At 43.0% G+C, this 21,094-nt stretch overlaps 1 protein-coding gene across 2 annotated transcripts in view; it reads left to right on the plus strand.

Annotated features, from left to right (window-relative positions):
• Nucleotides 1-307: 307 nt before the first annotated feature.
• dpysl4 (dihydropyrimidinase like 4) overlaps nucleotides 308-21,094 on the plus strand; it is a 43,137-nt gene continuing 22,350 nt past the window's right edge. The window contains exons 1-2 of one of the 2 annotated variants that reach the window (XM_048550756.2): nucleotides 308-1,211; nucleotides 15,247-15,335. In XM_048550756.2, coding sequence (XP_048406713.1) covers nucleotides 849-1,211; nucleotides 15,247-15,335 — 452 coding nt within the window. In that variant the 5' untranslated portion in view covers nucleotides 308-848. The remainder of the gene's footprint in view (nucleotides 1,212-15,246; nucleotides 15,336-21,094) is intronic. The other variant, XM_048550755.2, reaches the window with a different exon arrangement.

Here is a 21,094-nt window from a genome sequence, read left to right on the forward strand (position 1 = left end):
AAACGAATCAATGTTCTCGGGATACTGTCGAAACCCCCCACATAACTTCCAATATTTCAAGTTGGTATTAATCAACTGCACACACTATAGGTCAGTACGGTGTAATTTCTGATTGAAACACTGCCCTCTGTAATAATGAATTAGTTCAAGGAGTTTGTCCCTTTGACAATATGCTACATATTGAACTGTGAGTTCGGAGATTGTGAGCACGTGTTGGAGACTCTGTGGTTACTTCATGACCAGTTCTAAACAGACCTCGTCATTTCCTGGAACGACTCCCATCAGCACCAGAGTCTCTGAACAGCTCCTTTCGCTCCTGGCTCCACAGGGTCGAGGCGGTTCCTCATTAAAAGGATAAAGTAATGCAGGAGGCGGGGACGAGGCACATGCGGCTAGACCTCATCCTTTCCGCGACACCACTGGTCTGGTGCAAGTAACTTCAGAGAGAGGGAGACGTAGAGAGAGAGAGAGAATTTGAGGCAGAGAGATGGAGTGAGAGGCAGAGAGAGAGAGGCAAAGAGATGGGAAAGCCAGAGAAGGAGTGAGCAGCAGAAAGGAGAAAGACATAGAGACGGGGAAAGGCAGAGAGAGGGGGGTGAGGCCGAGAGGGAGGAAAAAAAAGGGGCAGACAGAGAGAGGCAGGGTGATAAAGGGAGAAAGAGAATTAGGGACGCAGAGAGAGGCTCAGGAGGAGAGGGATAGATCGAGAGAGAGAGAGAAAGACAGGTGGAGGGAGGGGGCAGAGAGATAGAGAGAGGAGGGAGATAAGAGAGAAACAGACAGTGTGTGTGTGTCTACAGTCCAGCCTCGTGCAATTGATCCACTCGATCCCCCAGCTGACACTGGCCATGGCAGAAAAGCAGCTCCGGGCAGCCGAAGAGGAGCAAGAGGACCTGCCGGTTTATTTCGCCAAGCTGGGCACAGGCAGCCCCAAACCACGGCAGAAATATGGGGGCATGTTCTGCAACGTGGAAGGCGCTTATGAAAATAAAACCATCGACTTCGACTCGTTGAGCGTGGGCAAACGGAGCGGCCGGACTGCGGGCAGAAACCACACCAGCCAGGTTTCCCTGGAATCAGACGGGCTGAGTGAGAGCGGCAGTGATATCAGTGAGCTGTGCAGCCTCTCTGAGCCCGGGAGCCGTGCTGAGCCCGGCGATCAGTCACGGACACCGCAAGGAGGAAGCTCCCCACACCAACAGCACACACAGGTAACAAAACTACACCTCTCTCATGTAAAGTATCGAATATCTGAGATCGCGGCCATATAATTACTTGGAAAAATCAGCCTGTACATATCAACACGTGAATATATAGTTTCAAGTTAGGACTCGGGGGACCCGTTTATATTCGTCTGGGTACCATTAAATATATAGAGTGTGTGACTGTATACTGTGAAAATGTTCATCGAAACGCTTTATCTCATACATGCAGCTTTTGTTTTAATATTACGCTGGCAACACCTTAGCTGTCCCAAGAGCCTGCCTTTGGACTATTATTGGAAACCAAAGTTTCTACCCCATGCTAAAGAGTGGTTGTCTGTCTTTTAATATTGCTGCGGAGACTCAGATAGTCCCCTTTTGCTCCCACTGTCTTTGCCGGACTGTATCTCGTGAACTTTCTCTGCAACTTCTACCTTGTGATTCTGAAGCGAGTTCAGGAACATTCAACAAGGGCCCGAGTTTCTGAGTCGAGTCTATTATTCCACTACACCAGAGTGAAAACAGTGGCAGAATACCGCTACTCTGTGTGCGTTAGTGGGAGAGGGAGCGACTACGTGCGGGTGACAGTGTGTGCGTGGTTGCGTGAGAGAGGGTGTGTGTGTGATTGTGTGTGGGAGAGGGAGCGAGTATGTGTGTGTAAGAGTGTGTGTGCGTGGCTGTGTGTGAGTATGTGTGTCTGTGTGTATGTGTCTGTGTGTGAGAGGGAATGGGTGTGTGTGTGTGGGAGAGAGGGCGAGTATGTGTGTCTGTGTGGGAGATGGAGAGAATGTGTGTGTCTGCGAGTGGTTACGTGTGTGTCTGTGTGTAGTGTGTGTGTGGTTGTGTATGTGCGTGTGTGATTTTGAGTGTGTGTCTGTGTGTGTGGTTGTGTGTTTGAGTGTGTCTGTGGTTGTTGTGTGAGACACTGTGTATGAGAGTGTGTGTCTATGTGTGTGTGTGGTTGTGTGTGTCTCTGTGTGTGGTTGTGTGTGTCTGTGTGAGAATGTGTGTGTGTGGCTGTGTGTGAGGGAGTGTGAGTCTGTGTGTGTGGTTGTGCGTGTGGAGGGACGGGAGAGACGGCGACAAAAGGAATTCAAACATCGCCTCCACGTGTCTCTGACTGATCCCCACCCAGTCAGACTTCATCCCTGTTGGTCATCTGTCAGATTGCGAAAGGAGGCGTCGGCTACAGAATGGCACCCCGAACGAAATTCTGTATCTCTCCGTCTTTATTGAGTATCCGGTGTATACAATAAACCAAAGGAACTGCATAAATAAATCTATATTTAAAAATCAGTGATGAGGGACATTTGCTGTCGTGGATAGTCGTTCAGGAGAGTTGTTTAACGATCTTAGAGGATAACGACAAACACACAGGGTGTTTCCTCATTTATTAGACTGGGAAGCCTTGAAATGTGATTGTCAAAAGACTATGTGCCAGCGACTGGAAAAAAATGTAACAATAAGCATAATAAATAATCTAATATCGAACAGTCTAAAATATACTTTTAAATATTAGGACGAATCGCGTTTTAAAAAGGTACCCTACTGAATTGGGATTGCATGTTTAATCTTGCTGTAAATTAATATTTTCGGTGGAATTATTTTGCTAACGTATTCTGTCATTGGCCGTCAATGTCCTCTTTAAAACATGAATGTGTTCCCTGTGGAATAGTGGAAATGATTGCCGACAAAAGCCTGCCTAAAGAGATGCAGTCGATGTATTAAGGGAGGAGGAGGCGAGTGGATTTCCTCCACCCTGCTCTGTTAATGCTGCTGCCGGACGCAGGGATGGGTGGGAGGGAACTGGGAAATGCTAATCAAGCAGATGGTCTGGGATCTTGCTGAAGGAAGGGGGTGGGGTGCGGGGTCGAGGCGGTGCCAAGGCTGAGCTGCGGAGCTGTCTGAGCAAGCACCATTTTCAGCACTGCCAGAAAAAGACAGAGAGAGAGACATCAGAAAGCATCTCCCTCCTTCCGTTCCCTCCCCCCCCCCCGCCACCCCCGCCTTGATCTCACAGATCGTTCACTCGACCGACAACCAGATAGAGTTCCTGCTCGCGTTCCGTGGTCTGTGTTAGAAACGGCCGGAGATCAGAAACATGTTATCCTACCAAGGCAAGAAGAACATCCCGCGGATCACGGTAAGCACTAGCTGACAGTGTGGCTTGCAGGCAGGCCCCCTGGGGGCTGCTCTGTATCTCTCTCTCTGTGTATCTTTGAGAGTGAGACGAGCTGCTGGAGAGTGTGCAATAAAAGCCCCAGCAAGGTTTTCCTCCTCACACACGCCCCAAAAAAGGGATGCCTCTACGTTTTAGTTAAGGGAGCGACCGCTCTGTGTTGAAGCATTCAGTCTGAATGGACGCATCCAGGCGCTGCCTGCCGAGCAGCAGTAGCCCGACGCTCCATTACAAGATGAAAGCAGGTCATTCGTTCCCGTGTTATCCAGCGGTTTGCATTTCAGTGTATTGCGGTGATTTCATTCTGAAGAAATCCCCAGTCCCACCCACTCCTCTCGCCAAAATGCATGTCAAGGTTTCCATAATCTAGCCGCATTTCTTTTTACAAATAAATTATCGGACGGGGGGGTCGGAGAATAAATCTCAAAATCTCTGTATTAAAAAAATCTTTTGGGTTTGATTGCATCTCAGTTATTCACCTCTTTTTTGCGAAAAAAGAAGACGGGAGAGAAAGAAAGGAGGGTGCAGGCATGCGCACTCAGAGACCGTCCGTCCTTTACATTTCGCTTCTTTGTGTTTGGCGGATTTTGCTGCAAGAACTGGGCGTAGTTGCTGTTTGCCAGGGAGCAATCTGCGGCTGTTGACCGTGTTTGTCGATTTCAGGAGATGTAACTGAGCTGGACTGCTGGTCAACTAACTAATCGAATGCAAATATAAAACCTGCAGGCAAAAAAACAACACATAGCCCCAAGTAATCACGCACATCCTTTTCGTCTCACGTTGTTACCCTGCAAAATATGAGGGAGAAATAACAATGTAAAAGGGGACGATCGAAAATAATTACCGATTAATCGCCCCCACAAATCGTTTTCCAGTTTTTGAAATGAGGAAAGTTTGAGGGCAGAACAGAGGTTTGATCTGGATAGCATTTTGCTTTTTTTTGTATAACATGGGACTTTTTTTTCTCAGCGAGGGGCGTGGTCCATCTGTAGTTACAAAGGGCTCCTTGTCCCCCAAAGCAGTTGCACTTGTAGACAGCATTATGAAAAGAACCGTTCAAAGATCATCCACATGGAGTGGAGTACAGAAGAAATTGATGCTACAAAAGCAGAAATTGATGGGAAAGCTCAGCGGGTCTGGCAGCATCTGTGGACAGAAATCAGAGTTAATGTTTCGGGTAAATCAGCCCTTTCCTCAGAAATCACTGGACCTGAAAGGTTGACTCTGATTTCTCACTACAGATGCTGCCAGACCCGCTGAGCTTTTCCTGCAATTTCTGTTTTTGTTTCTGAGTTCCAGCATCTGCAGTTCTCTCAGTGTTTAGAAATTAATACTAGTTAGGTTGGATGATTAGCAATGTGGTCCCAAGGATGTAGGCTTTCAGCGGGCTTTGGGCAATGAAGTTTTGTGGAAAGCCTTGCTGTGTGTGTAATGACAAAGATAAAAGTGGGTGGGAAGGGCCCACACAGTCCGTCAGGGGCCAAAGAATAAAGGGTGCATAGTGGCCTGTAGGTCTGGAACTGATTTTAAATGTAGAGCCGGAAGTAGGTAATAGGGGAGTCGGTGAAATAAAAATGCAGTTTACAGCCAACTTAGTTAGAGACTTAATTAGATGTTGCCTGGACTGCTGTGTTCTTCCAGCCTCCTGCTTGCCTACCAGTTTTCAAACATGGCCTTGTGGAGTGGAGAACCAGTGGCATTCAGCAAAGCTACATGACTGCTCCTTCCTGTAGGACAGGTCCAAGTTAAGGGGTAAATTGGCACTTGTGTAAAGTGAAGTAGGGACAAAAATACGTGGAATTTGGACGAAGCTGAGTTTTCAAATGGATGACAAATTCAGTGACAATGGTGTAAACAAACCAGCAATATTTTTGACAGGCACATTGCCTCCGGTGATGAATTTGAAATTTGAGGCTTAACCCAGGTTAAACAGAGCAATGAGTTACTTGCATCAATCTCAGTTAGTATGAACAATCAAAGAGTTTGACAAGGGAATACAATTTCTTTTAGGAGAGAAACAGGGTAAGTTTGCAGATGTAAAGTTTGAGAATGTGTGGCTTACTCATGATTTAATTTCAGCCAAGAAGTTGCTTAGAGTATTGTAACAATCTTTGAGTTAAATATGTAAAAGAAGGGTAAAGCCACATACCATGAGTATGTTATGGACACTGACCTCCATATATGTGCAGAATGTCTTAGTGGAAAAGTATATAGACAAATAATAGAAATGAGATAGTGATATTGTCTGGAACCTGTTGAGGATAACTATCAGGGGTCAAAGTGAAAAAAAATTGCAGAAAAGCATTAAACATATTAGAACAGGTATGAGCAAATATATGTGTGCATGTGTGAGATACTGCAGAGAAAGGCAAAGGATCAACCTGAAATGGTCAATTATACAAAGACCACATAGAAGTTGAGTCAGTCACAAAGAGACAATGTTACAGTTAAGTCAGAAAGCCTTTCACTGTGGAAAGCTGTGAGGTATGGGTACGTTGGAGACATCACTGAAGGAATTCAAACAGAGGGAGAGGTAAGCACTGCGAAAGATGATGATAACTCTTTGAAGAAAATGTATGAGAATAATGAAATTAGGAGTGGAGATTCAGTTGAGGAAGGTGGAGGTGTATTCAAAGTGCATAGAGAAGCAATGAATAGCAACAGTTTTAAATATGAGGGAAACGGGGGTTGTTGGAGAAAGAATATCTTACGGTGACAAAAAAAATGTACTCCAAGGTGTTTGAGTGGCCAGGACTTGATTAGTATTGGGCCAAGGGAATAGGAATGGGATTTGGTGATGGTAACATACTGACGAGGGTAGGAGGAAGAATCAGTGAGAGTTGTATGAATGTGGAAAAGGGCAGTGGGCTGTTGTAATAGGAGAAACAAATGGGACCATCAAACATATAAGCCACGATATTTAGTAAAAGAAATCCATTAACTCCTTGCATTTAGCTTTGGAGGTAAGAACAAAGCAATTGGGGAAAGGACGAGATGTTTGCCTGACCCTTTTCCAGGAGGGGAAGGGATATTTCATGACGTAGTCAAATCAAGCCACCAGAGTGCTATTGGTCTTTCAAGGTTTGAAGCATTGGATATGACTTTTCAGCTGCATTAGTCTGCTCAGGAGTTGACTGAAAAGTGAAATTTGGGAAAGATTCTATATCCAGCAGGACTTACCACAAATTTAAGTCAAATTGGTAGTGGCACATATTCAACAGCTTACAAATGAACAGGTAAACCAATAATGCAAATGTCAAAGTGGTGTGGAGGTCACTATCTCCAACACATCAAAACCAGAAGAAGAAGAAGACACCATAGTGGCATAAAACATTGTTGCTATGACTTTAAGAGCCTCTGGGTCCAATTTTGACCCTCTCCAAATCCAATTCACTCACTGAGTTTAAAATTGAGCCCTTTGAATTCACAGACATTGTAGTTACTCATTTGGATGTTACATTTGCACTGGAAATAGAGACTTCTGCTCTTCCATGGATCTGCAGACAAGGATTCTGCAGTAATTTGCCCCCACTTTTTATAATTCATCCACTGCAAAACTGCTTAGCTGAACTTCAGCACACATTCCTTCCAGTCAATATTAGCCATTCTAGTCTAAATGCAGTGCTGTTTAAGTATGCTACTTTGGTGGATATTATTTATAGGGAAAACTAGGGTGATTACAACATCGTGCAGATACGCCAATAATGTTTAACCATTACAATCTATGGAAAATGAGTGAACTATTGCATTTTGGAATTTCTAAAAATTGAGCAAACAGAGCTGTGCTAGATTTTCATGTCAGAATTTTGTTGCTTGCTGCCTAAATATCAGTGGAAGTAAAGTCACCACATTCCTGCTGTCTAAGCAGAGAGAGATGGCTGGTGGCTGGTTGACCTGAAGTTCGCCATGCTTCAGTTGTGGGGTAAAGTAGAAACTGTATAGAGTTCTAGACAGGTACATACACTGAACCCACACTGGTCAGCATCACTCTGCCTTGCAAGCCAATTGCCTGGCCAACTGGATAATCTTCTAAAAGTTGGCTTGGATAAATTGGATTGAAGAATCTATTTCCATGTTGTATAGCTCTATGACTATATAACTGAGCAAATAAAACCCCAATAATTATTTTGTTATTTATTACCTAAGTAAAACATCCATGATATAGTCCAAATAACGTGACTGTATCAGTGGGAAACAAGGCTCTAAAAAATTCCTTGATACCTATCCATTTTAAGGCAAATTGTAGGTTTTCTCATTTTTCATTTTTTTTTAACATTCATGTAATTAATAAATCTTTTTCGTTCATTCAGCTCTATTTTCCTTAAGCAGTGCTGAAAACATTCTCATTAATCTGCAGTGTATTGACACAGATTCCAAAGAATTTGACTTTCATCAAGTTATTAATTATTAAGTCCTTTATTAATTTTCTCTGGCACCTGGATGTAACCAGCAATTTTGTCAAAATACTCCTGTAGTTTCAGTGGTTTTAAGTATCTGTTATATTTTGCACAATCTTGCCTTGCAAAGAGGCATCATAAAGGTTATGAAGGCAGAAATGTCTAAAACACTATGAAAAGCTCAGAAACAGGAAAAGGAAGCAGAAGAAAACATTGAGCTTGCAGCTTGAGAGCTCTTTGTTGTGTTTTTACAAGAGACGCCAACCCAAAAAATAATTTCCTTACATTAACAGATGCCTCCAGATAAATTTGCATCCTCTGTACAAGTGCTTTCAGCTATAATGACTTCACTATTCCAAAATTGTACCAATCTGATGAAATCTGCTCCCAAACCTTGCCAAGCATGCTGTCTATGCAAGCACAGGACGTGATGGCCTAGTGGTATTATTGCTGCTCTGTTATTCCAGAGACCCAGATAACATCCTACTGACCTGAGTTTGAATCCCACCCTGGCAGATGGTAGAATTTGAATTCAGTAAAATGTCTGGAATTAAGAATCCAATGATGACCATGAATCAATTGTCAGGGAAAAACCCATCTGACTCACTAATGTCCTGTAGGGAAGGAAGCTGCCATCGTTACTTGGTCTGACCTACATGTAACTCCAGGCCCACAGCAATGTGGATGACCCTGGGTGATAAATGCTGCCTGGCTAGCGATGCCTTCATCCCATTAATGAATAAAGGAGAAGAAGAAAGCAACAACTGTCATGAGCCGTATTTTGTAGTCTGCAAGCATTGTGCATGAGGATCAGTTTGAGCCTCTTGAGGTTGAAGTGACTACTTTTTCTTTACCTGAATGGGTAACATAAGAATATAAGAAATAGGTAGTGAGCCATTCAGCTCGTCAAACCTGCCCTGCCGTTCTGTAAGATCATGGCTGACCCACCCCAGGCCTCAATGTCTCTTTTATGTGAGCTCCTCCATAGCCCTAAACTCATTGACATTTCAAAAATCTTTCACTGACCTAGCTGCTGCACCTGTGCGTTAGTAGAAGAGTCTAATGTGTTCTCATCATAACAAAGAAACACCTGTGCCCTATTCTGTACAATATGATTAGCTGCTTCCACAACATCGGAGAAAATGTTGGAAACCTTTTTCATATTGGAAGGAAGAAAAGGAGGAGCATTCTACAGCGGGACTTCAGAGAACTCGGAAGAAGGCTGAAAAGCAGGACTTCCAGGGTGGTTATCTCTGGTTTGCTTGCAGTTCCTCGGGCTGGAGAGGGCAGGAACAGAGAGATAATGGACCTGAACATGTGGCTGAGGGACTGGTGTCCGAAGCAAGAATTTAAATTCTTGGATCACTGGGGTATGTTTTGGGGTAAGAATAAATTGTACAGGAGGGACGGTTTGCATCTTAATAATCGGGGGACCAGCTTTCTGGCAGGCAGGTTTGCCACTGCAACACAGGTGTGTTTAAACTAAGTAATGGGGGGGAGGGGCCAAACTGGAAATTTACGAATGAAGTTAAAGGGAAAGTGAGAATAAGAGAGGTTAAGAAGGACAACAGAATCAACAGAGCAGAAAACTCAAGAAGGGATCGTACAGTATGGCCAAGTGAAATAGGGATTGATAGGAAGGGTGAGGGGAGAAACAAATTAAAAATATTATATATGAATGCACGAAGCATAAGAAGTAAGGTGGATGAGCTTGAGGCTCAGTTGGAAGTTGGCAAGTATGATGTTGTGGGGATAACTGAGACGTGGCTTCAAGTGGACAGGGCCTGGGAAATGAGTATTCAAGGCTATACATGCTTTCGAAAGGACAGACTGGTGGGCAGAGGGGGTGGGGTAGCCCTGTTGGTGAGGAATGATATTCGGTCCCTTGCGAGGGTGGACATAGAGTCAGGAGATGTAGAGTCAGTATGGATAGAGCTGAGAAATTCTAAGGGTAGAAAGACCCTAATGGGAGTTATCTACAGGCCCCCAAACAGTAGTCAGGAGGTAGGGTGCAGGTTGAATCAAGAGTTGAAATTAGCCTGTCACAAAGGTATCACTACAGTTGTTATGGGAGATTTCAACATGCGGGTAGACTGGGAGAATCAGGATGGTACTGGACCCCAAGAAAGGGAGTTTGTAGAGTGCCTCCGAGATGGATTCTTAGAACAGCTTGTACTGGAGCCTACCAGGGAGGAGGCAATTCTGGATCTGGTGTTGTGCAACAAACTGGATTTGATCAGGGACCTCAAAGTAAAGGAGCCATTAGGAGGTAGTGACCATAATATGATAAGTTTTAATCTGCAGTTTGAGAGGGAGAAGGGAGAATTGGAAGTGTTAGTATTGCAGTTGAACAAAGGGAACTTTGGAGCTATGAGGGAGGAGCTGGCCAAAGTTCAATGGTTCAATACGCTATCAGAGATGGCAGTGGAACAACAATGGAAGGTATTTCTGGATATAATGCAGAAGGTGCAGGATCAGTTCAATCCAAAGAGGAAGAAAGATCCTAAGGGGAGGCGGGGGCAGCCGTGGCTGACGAGGGAAGTTAAGGACTGTATAAAAATAAAAGAGAAGTATAACACAGCAAAGATGAGTGGGAAGCCGGAGGACTGGGAAGCTTTTAAAGAGCAACAGCGGATAACTAAAAAGGCAATACACAGAGAAAAAATGAGCTATGAAGGAAAACTGGCCAAAAATATAAAGGAAGATAGTAAAAGCTTCTTTAGGTATGTGAAAAGAAAAAAAATGGTTATGACTAAAATTGGGCCCTTAAAGTCAGAAACGGGTGAATTTATTATGGGGAACAAGGAAATGGCAGATGAGTTGAATAGATACTTTGGATCTGTCTTCACTAGGGAAGACACAAGCAATCTCCCAGATGCAGTTGTGGCTGAAGGACCGAGGGTAATGGACGAACTGAAGGGTATTTATATTAGGCAGGAAATGGTGTTGGATAGACTGTTAGGTCTGAAGGCTGATAAGTCCCCGGGACCTGATGGTCTGCATCCCAGGGTACTTAAGGAGGTGGCTGTAGAAATTGTGGACGCGTTGGTAATTATTTTCCAAGGTTCTATAGATTCAGGATCAGTTCCTGCGGATTGGAGGGTGGCAAATGTTGTCCCACTTTTCAAGAAAGGAGGGGGAGAGAAAACAGGAAATTACAGTCCGGTTACCCTGACGTCAGTGGTGGGAAAGATGCTGGAGTCAATTATAAAAGATGAAATTACGACTCATTTGGATAGCAGTAACAGAATAGGTCAGAGTCAGCATGGATTTATGAAGGGGAAATCGTGCTTGACTAATCTTCTGGAATTTTTGAGGATGTAACTATGAAGATGGATAAGGGAGAGCCAGTGGATGTAGTATACCTGGACTTTCAGAAAGCCTTTGATAAAGTCTGCATAGAAGATTGGTGAACAAAATTAGGGCACGTGGTATTGGGGACAAAATACTGAGTTGGATTGAAAATTGGCTGGCTGACAGGAAGCAAAGAGAGTGATAAATGGGTCCCTTTCGGAATGGCAGGCAGTGACCAGTGGGGTACCACAAGGTTCGGTGCTGGGACCGCAGCTGTTTATGATATATATTAATGATACAGACGAAGGCATTAGAAGTAATATTAGCAAATTTGCTGAAGACACAAAGTTGGGTGGCAGTGTGAAATGTGAGGAGGATGTTATTAGAATACAGGGTGACTTGGACAGGCTAGGTGAGTGGATGGATGCATGGCAGATTCAGTTTAATGTGGATAAATGTGTGGTTATCCACTTTGGTGGCAAAAACAGGAAGGCAGATTACTATCTAAATGGAGTCAAGTTAGGTAAAGGGGAAGCACAACGAGATCTGGGCGTTCTTGTACATCTGTCAATGAAAGCAAGCATGCAGGTACAGCAGGTAGTGAAGGAAGCTAATAGCATGCTGGCCTTCATCACAAGAGGAATTGAGTATAGGAGCAAAGAGGTCCTTCTGCAGCTGTACAGGCCCCTGGTGAGACCGCACCTGGAGCATTGTGTGCAGTTTTGGTCTCCAAATTTGAGGAAGGACATTCTTGCTATTGAGAGAGTGCAGCGTAGGTTCACAAGGTCAATTCCCGGAATGGCGGGACTATCATATGTTGAAAGATTGGAGCGACTGGGCTTGTATACTCTTGAGTTTAGAAGGATGAGAGGGGATCTGATTGAGACGTATAAGATTATTAAGGGATTAGACACTGTGGAGGCAGGAAGCATGTTTCCGCTGATGGGTGAGTCCAGGACCAGAGGACACAGTTTAAAAATAAGGGGTAGGCCATTTGGAACAGAGTTGAGGAAAAACTTCTTCACCCAGAGAGTGGTGGATATATGGAATGCTCTGCCCCAGAAGGCAGTGGAGGCCAACTCTCTGGATGCTTTCAAGAAAGAGATAGACAGAGCTCTTAAAGATAGTGGAATCAAGGGTTATGGGGATAAGGCAGGAACAGGATACTGATTGTGGATGATCAGCCATGATCATAATGAATGGTGGTGCTGGCTCGAAGGGCCGAATGGCCTACTCCTGCACCTATTGTCTATTGTCTGTTGTAAAATTGACGTGCTAGTGAAATGTAATTAATTGCCTTCACTACCAGCAGGAATTCCTACTCCTATTAATAATGGAATATACACCTGTGTCTGCATTGATATCTATTAAAAATTCATACAACTGGTAGTGAGTCATGGGAACCAGTAGACCAGCATATTATCTCATCTTTTACTAGCAACTGTGAAGAGCAGGAGAAAAGTGTGTTTTGGTTCCGTTGATGGACCATTCAATTATTGAATCTCAGAATGAATCATTTTCTGATTCTTTGGAGTTAAATCACTGTATAAGTATTCATTAAACTTCAGGTCATGGTTGGTACCATGCTACATTCAGAGTGAAAATGTTACGAGATTTGAACATATAAAGTAGACTATGACTCCAAACTAAATAATAAGAGCTACAGTGTTGCCATGTTTCTGAAGGAAGACAAAACCAAAAGCACCTTTTGTTAACACAAGGGAATGGTAAAGATCACATAATTTTATTAGAGAGAAGCGTCAAATTTCTCTACTGTCCTAAGAGATAACAAGGTGTAGAGCTGGATGAACACAGCAGGCCAAGCAGCATCAGAGGAGCAGGAAAGCTGACGTTTTGGGCCTAGGCCCTTTCTGAAGCAGGGTCAGGCCTGGGGTTTAGGCCTGAAACACCAGCTTTCCTGCTCCTCTGACGCTGCTTGGCCTGCTGTGTTCATCCAACTCTACACCTTGTTATCTAAGATTCTCCAACATCTGCAGTTCCTACTTCTCTACTGTCCTAGTCAGCTTTCCTTCCTCAGTGAAAACCATCAAAAACTCATTTTTTTTATTCACAAACAAGAATGTAAATAGCTAGAGAAACTCAGTAGGTCAGGTAGAATCTGTGGAGGTGTTTCAGGTCCAGTGACCCTTCTTCAGTTCTGATTCAGCTTTTGGTTTTGACTTCTAGCTTCCGTAGTTCCTTCAAGTTTCACATTTTTTATTCATTTATTTTCTGTTTGTGGAACTTTGCTGTGTACAGGCTGACAGCCTCATTTACCCCTTGTGCGATGGCATCTCTACTACAAAAGTATGCATGTCCCGATGATAAGGTACATAGTTTCATCTTCATTATCGTGTGGTTCTTCTAAAGGTCCAAAAATTGCTTCTGAACTTATCATGTTATTGTTTTTATCTGCTTTTGAGAAATTAATTAGAAGATCAATAGAAAAATGAAAGGATGATAAATTTAAATATATAAGCCTAAAATTGTGTATCAGACATAAAACCATCCCTCTTTTGCTGTTCCAATTTTAAGAGACAAGTCTTTCCAAAGGGTATACTTTAGGAGTCTGAACAAAAAGAAAATTAATGGGAATTGGAGATGGGAATGCCGTCTCCACTGTTTGGAGCAATACCTGGCATTAATAAAGATGGTATTGATTGTAGGAGGTGAATCATCTCAGCTTCAGGATATTGCTCAAGAGTTCATCAGGATATTTTCTAGGTCCAACCATTTTCAGAGCCTTTTTTAAGGACCTTCCTTCCACCAAAAGATCAGAAGTAGGGATGTTTGCTGATGATTTCAGTGTTTGTGACCCTTTAGATACAGAAGCATTCAGTGTGCATACACAGGAAAACTTGGACAACATTCATCCTTGGGCTGATTAGTGGGAAGTAACAGTCACACTTCACAAGAGCCTGTTAATGATTATTTTTAGCGAGACAGAACCTGACCATCTCCCCTTGACACTCAGTTGTATTATGATTGCTGAATCTCTCTTTATCAACATCCTGGGGGTAAACATTTACTGGAAACATAATTGGATGAGCCATCTAAATACTATGGACTGCACTCGTAGTGCAGTGGAAGTGCCTGTATATTTAGGCCAGAAGACGTGGAACAGTTTGATTTAAAAATATCTATGAACATTATGGCTGTAAGAATAGGCTAGAGGCTGGGAATTTGCTGATGTGTAACACACCTGTCTCTCCAATCCATCATCAATATGACAAAAGTCAAGAGAGGTATGCAATACTCATCACTTGCCCGGACGAGTGCAACGTCAACAACACCCTAAAAGCTTGACGTCATCATGGATGTAGCAGCCCAGTCGATTGACATCAACTACTTAAACATTCATTCTCTCCACCATTGACTCACATTGGCAGCAGTGTGCACCATATACAAAATACATTGCAGCAATGCATCAAGCTTCCTTCAACAACATCTTTCATTACCCAACCTTGTGGAAGGACAAAGGGAGCAGACACATGGGGACACTACATCTCTCCCTCCAAACTAAACACAGTCTGATTTGCAACTGTATCGCTGTTTCTTCCCATTACTGGTGCAAATGCTGGAGCTTACTTCCTAACAGTACTATGTGTCTACCCAAACACAAATGACAGCAGTGGTTCAGGAAGGCAGTTGACCACCACCCTTTCGAGGGCAATTAGAGATGTGCAATAAATGCTGGCTTAGCCACTAGGGCCTACCTCCTGTGAATAAACTAAAGGAAAATGATCTTCATTGTGATGTTACCATTTACAAAGATGTACAAATGTAAAGTCACCATAGTCTGACCAGCCAACAGGGCTGCTCTCTCATTAAACTGAGATATCTGACGGTGGTTTAACCTGAGGATTACTGTGCCTCAGGTGAGGGAAGAGGTTGGGAAGGAGAGTCCAGCATGCTAAGCTCAGCGGATGTGAAAATTAACTCTACGCTGTTAGCATCATACTGCATCGCGTGTCAGCCATCCAAGCTAACCAAATCCCTGTGATGATATACATAGCAATATTAAAGGAATTCGGGATAATAATATTCTTACTTAAATAATCTGTTTAATGAGCATTGTAAATTCAAAATAGTAATGTTTCAATTGTCTTTCTTCTTTATTCACAACTAAAATAAACACACTTTAACCGTTTAATCAGTTAAATATTTCTTCCAGAGCGATCGTTTACTGATTAAAGGAGGAAAGATAGTCAACGATGACCAGTCATTTTTTGCTGATATTTACTTGGAAGATGGGATTATCAAGTAAGTTTGAGAATATTGCTTAAAATTGTTTCTGTACATAGAATAACAGATAGCTAGGTGAATTGCTATATGGTGTCCTAAATTTTTAAACAGAATGACTTGAAGTAGGGATTACCTTCCATGACAAGATCTTCTGTGTGTAACTCACTTCAGTTCCAAATATTTTTACAGTCCCAAGATCAATGTAGCTAAATTAATTATTACTTAGTTTACTCCTGACATGATCTGATATGGCCTCAAATAGTACCTCCTTTCCATCTGTACATCTCATTTCAGGGATTTATAAATTTGGGACACTGCATGACATATAATAGTTAATGTATTATATCACGATTTATTCAGAGTTTTGTTATCACAGGTTCAGATGTGAAATTCTTATCCTCAACATTTCATCGTCTTTCTCTGAGACCAATTCAGACCTGACAGTGCATCTCCAGTTTGCCAGCTAATTGCATCATTTCACTCCTAAACGAAACATTGGCAATTTTTAGCAAGTGCTTGTGATTATAACATTAATAATGAAATATATCCAAAGGTGCCTGCAATTGATTGCCTGTATGTCTTGCATTTTTTTAAATCAAAAAAAGTTGCTGAAGAAACTCAGCAGGTATGGCAGCATCTGTGGGGAACAAAGCAGAGTTAACATTTCAAGTCGAGTTGCCCTTCTGAAGACTCTAAACATTAACTCTGTTTTCTCTCCTATCAACTTCTGGTTTTATTTCAGATTTCCAGTTCTTTGTTTTATATTTGGGTTACATTTTCTCCCCGAATGGGAAATGGTCATAACAGTAACACAAATAAGCAGAGAATATCAGGTCCCCCATGAATGCAACATGTCCATCAGCAGATATTGACATTCTTAAGTCGTCCTTTAACACATAATTTTCTCAAAAAATACCAGACCATTTAATCCTAAGTTATACCGCTCAAGCAAACAATGCAGATGGAGGATGGCTAAATGTTTGAAATCCTAGGTTACTTCAGTAGCCATATACCTGAATAGATTTAAGAAGCTATGTTGTGTTTAAGTTACTGCTATGTAATCCAAATCAACATTCAGAGCATTAACAAAATAATTGATAGTTTTGTACTGCCAGCTCCTCAAGCCAGAGAATTTAGATCTCAACTACATTGCAGTGAAGTAGCACTAATGAGAGGTTAGGCTTTTACTCAGAATATTCTGTTTTTTCTGCCGATGTTGGACAGATTAGCTGCAGATGACTGAAGCTAATCTGTAATGACCAAAGTATTTCAAGACCCGTGAAGACAAATGACCTATAGTATTTGCAAGTATGTTTCTTTTACATGTGAAATAGTACTATCAGTGCACAGATATACAATGATTCCTCTTATTGTAGATTTGTTTAGTATCTCCCACTAATTAGATACTTTATTTCAATTCCACAAATCACAAACATCAAAATGATTTAGTACAATCTTAATTCAATTATATGCTAAAATAATAAGGGGCTACCTCTTGAAGTTCATCACTGTAATGTATATCTTTGTCCATGAAGACCTAATAACTGAATAAGGGTCACATCAGTCCAATGTCCATTTTCTGCTGCCAGTAGCTTTTGTTGAACTGCAACATAATGCACCTGTCTACAAATCTAGATCCGACTTGCTGCTTTTATTTTGCAAGAGGTTCCTGATTTTCCAAAATATGTTCAGTGTTCTTTTTTATTACTGGCTACTTCATAAAAATAAGGACTGATTTTCTTGGCATGTCATTTCTCACAACTGACTGTTACAATTAGTGGTTTATCATTGTGTTCAAAAAACCTCTTTCTTTATCTTGCTTTGTCTCTACGATTATAATAACATGCTTGTCTCCTCTTGCATTTTTCTCCCCCCAGATTTTGGCAGTATATTTTACAGTTCTTGGCATTAAGACTTCCAGCAATGAGACTTTGTACTTTGTCACTTCAGTTGTTATAGTGGAAAAGAACCAGATGCCTCCTTTGAAGTGTTTCATTAGTCAAATAGGACTAAGTCAGGACTTCCACAATACACATTGCCTTTCTTCGTCAAAAGTTTCCTAACTTAAATGCGTGCTCTGTTTAGCCATTAGCTTGTGCATAACTGTGCATAATGCTTAAAGCCCTAATGTTACAAATTTCTTGAATCCAGTGTCAAGAATAGCAGTCTATTTCAACACATTTTACCTCTGTTCTGATATGATGAGAAAAATATGTTCTTCAAACTTGCAAGTCCTTTTCTCAGTCAGTTCTTTTGAATGCCTTTGTTAGCTCTTATATTTTAAAGCAACTAATACTTGAATTAAAGTATCACCAGAATTAAAGGGACCATGAAATGCCTTTGGCAAACAAGTTTAAGGAAAATCCCAAGGTGTTTATACATATATAAGGAGCAAGAGGGTAACTAGGAAAAGGGCAGGTCCAATCACGGACAAAGGAGGGAATGAAAGTAATTGAGCTGGAGGTAGTAGGTGAGGGCCGAAATGAATTCTTTGCATCAGTATTCACAAAGCAGAATGACATAGTGGATGGTTAGTCTTGGGAGCGGTATGTTGATAATCTGGGACATGTCTTTATGTAAAAAAAGGAGGATGAGTTGAATGTTTTTAAAGGTACTAAGGTAGACAAGTCCCCTTGACCTAATGGGATCTATCCCAGAACATGGAGTGAGGCAGGTGAGAAGATTGCTGGGGCCTTGTACGAAGTCTGGATATCCTCTGTGCTCATGGAAGAGATCCCAGAGGAGTGGAGAATAGCCATTTTTTCCTTCTTTGTTCAAGAAGGGCAACGGGGATGATCTGGGAAATTGCAGGCCAGTGAGCCTTAATTCAGTGGTAGGGAAATTATTGGAGACAATTCTTTGGGATAGGATTTATTCACATTTGGAAAAATATGGACTTCTTAGCGATAGACAGCTTGGCTTTGTGCATTGAAGGTCTCACAAACTTGACTGAGTTTTTTGAGGAAGTGACAAAGATGATTGATAGGGAAGGGTGGGAGACGCCTATATGGACTCAGCAAGGCCTTTGACAAGAACTGTCATGGCATGCTGATACAACAGGTAAAGCCACATGGGATCCATGGTGAGCTGGTACTACGGTTACAGAATTGGCTGAGAATTACAGTGGAAAGGTGTTTTTCAGACTGGAGATCTGTTACCAGTGGTGTCAGCAAGGATCAGTGCTGGCAGCCCTGGTGTTTGTAATATATATAAATGATTTGGATGAGAATATAGGTAGCCTGATTAATAAGTTTGCAGGTAACACAAAGATTGGGGAGCTGTGGATAGTGAGGAGGATTGCCAGAGTGTGCAAGTTGATATAGATGGGCTGGAGACTTAGGCGGCGAAATAGCAAGTGAAGTTTAATACAGACAAATGCGAGGTGATGCATTTTGGAAGATATAATGCAGCAGGGAGCCATATGGTAAGTAGCAGAACTCTTAGTAGCCTCAACATACAGAGGGATCTAGGCATACAGGCCCACGTTCCCTGTAAGTGGTAACACATTTGGATAAAGTGGTCAAGAAGTCAAATGGCATCGGCTGGGAAGGCGCCAGCTGGGCCCAGTTACCAGATAGGGCACTTTTTTCTATTCTGGACGAGGGGTTTCAGACGGTGGTCTTTCCCCACCGTGCCTTGGCGGCTGCCCGAAGCTTTAGCGCATCCCTCAGCACATAGTCCTGGACCTTGGAATGCGCCAGCCTGCAACACTCGGTCGGGGTCAGTTCTTTCAGCTGGCAGACCAGTCAAATTGGCAAGTCATGTTGCAGCTATCTCGAATATAGTTAAGCCACATTTAGGATATTGTATACAGTTCTGGTCACCACAGTAGCAGAAGGATGTGGAGGCTTTGGAGGAGGTACTGAAACCATTCACCAGGATATTGCTTGGTTTAGAGGTATTAGCTGTGAGGAAAGATTGGACAAGCTTGTTTTATCTTCAATGAACATCGAAGAATGAGGTATGACCTGATAGAAGTTTATAAAAATTATGAGGGATGGGGAAAATGGATAGTCTGAGTCTTTTCCTGGGGAAGAAATGTCAATTACTGGGGGAGAAAGGTTTAACTAAATGTTTAAAGAAGCTGTGACAGGCAGCCATTTTACACAGAGGGTGCTAAGTGTCTGGAACATGTTGTCAGAGGAGATAGTGAAGGCATATATAATAATAATGTTTAAGAAGCATCTTAACAAATACATGAATAGGCAGGGAATGGATGGATACGGATTGCGTAGAGATGAAAGGTGAAGTCCTGTTGGGGCAAAAGGCCTGTTCCTGTACTCTACTCTTCTTTGTTCTCTTCATTCTCTAAGTTATGCCAATGGAAAATCAAATGCAATAGTGACTTATGATTAGAATTTCCTCTGCTGTATGAATAAAAATAAAAATCTCTGAGTGGTGTAAGGAGGGCTAAAGCCACACCCTCATTCTTGCCAACCTTTCCAAGAGCCTTGATTTCTCTTGCCCTGGCTCTAGAATAGAATTTGGTTAGCTGCCAACCTGCCTCATGTAGGTGACAGTTAGGAGACTATGCCTGGCAATCTGTCTACCTCTCCTGCCCCTTCTCAGCTTCTACTGAAGACTACCGAGTTTTGAGAAGATTTGTAGCTCAGGTTGAGTTTCTGGATGTGAGTTTGCTCGCTGAGCTGGAAGGTTAGTTTTCAGACATTTCGTCTTTTTTTTATTTGAGAAAACATACGTTATTCATAGAATGTACAAAAAAAAATAAAACATTTATACACCTACCCAGTCATGCAAGCCGCTCCGGGTTACCCAGGGGGTACGTACACCAACTAAAGGCAAAACCAAAACAAAGAAGGAAAAAAAAAAAAACAAAGATAATACCCCGGCAGTCGTCACCCCGCACAGTCCCCGTTGGCCCCCTGACCAGTTGGGGAAGGCGCCAGCTGGGCCCAGTTGCCAGATAGGGCCCTTGTTTCTATTCTGGACGAGGGGGTTCATACCGTGGTCTTTCCCCACCCTGCCTTGGCGGCAGCTGCCCCAAGCTTTAGCGCGTCCCTCAGCACGTAGTCCTGGACCTTGGAGTGCGCCAGTCTGCAACATTCGGTCGGGGTCAGTTCTTTCAGCTGGCAGATCAGCAAGTTGCAGGCAGACCAAAGAGCGTCTTTCACCTCATTGATGGCCTTCCAGGCGCAGTTGATGTTGGTCTCGGTGTGCATCCTGGGAAACAGCCCGTAGAGCACGGAGTCCCGTAGCATGGAGCTGCTCGGAACGAACCTTGACAAATACCACTGCATCCCCCTCCAGACCTCCTGCGCATGGGCACACTCCAAAAGGAGGTGATCGACAGTCTCGTCCCCCCCGCAGCCGCCTCGAGGACAGCGTGCGGTGGCGCAGAGACTCCGGGCATGCATAAAGGATCTCACTGGCAGAGCCCCTCTCACCGCCAGCCAAGCAATGTCCTTGTGCTTGTTTGAAAGTTCTGGCAATGAGGCATTCTGCCAAACGACTTTGGCAGTCTGCGTGGGGAACCACACGACGGAATCTACCCTCTCCTTTTCCCGAAGGGTCCCGAGGATACTACGTGCTGACCACTGCCTGACGGCCTTGTGGTCAAAGGTGTTTCCCCTCAAAAATTTCTCCACGAAGGACAGGTGGTACGGGACGGTCCAACTACTCGGAGCGTTCTGTGGCAACGAGGCCAGGCCCATCCTTTGCAACACCGGGGACAGGTAGAACCTCAGTAAGTAGTGACACTTGGTGTTTGCGTACTGAGGATCTACGCACAGCTTGATGCTGCCGCACATAAAGGTAGC

Source organism: Stegostoma tigrinum, chromosome 20 (assembly GCF_030684315.1).
Source record: "Stegostoma tigrinum isolate sSteTig4 chromosome 20, sSteTig4.hap1, whole genome shotgun sequence".
Classification (NCBI taxonomy): domain Eukaryota; kingdom Metazoa; phylum Chordata; class Chondrichthyes; order Orectolobiformes; family Stegostomatidae; genus Stegostoma; species Stegostoma tigrinum.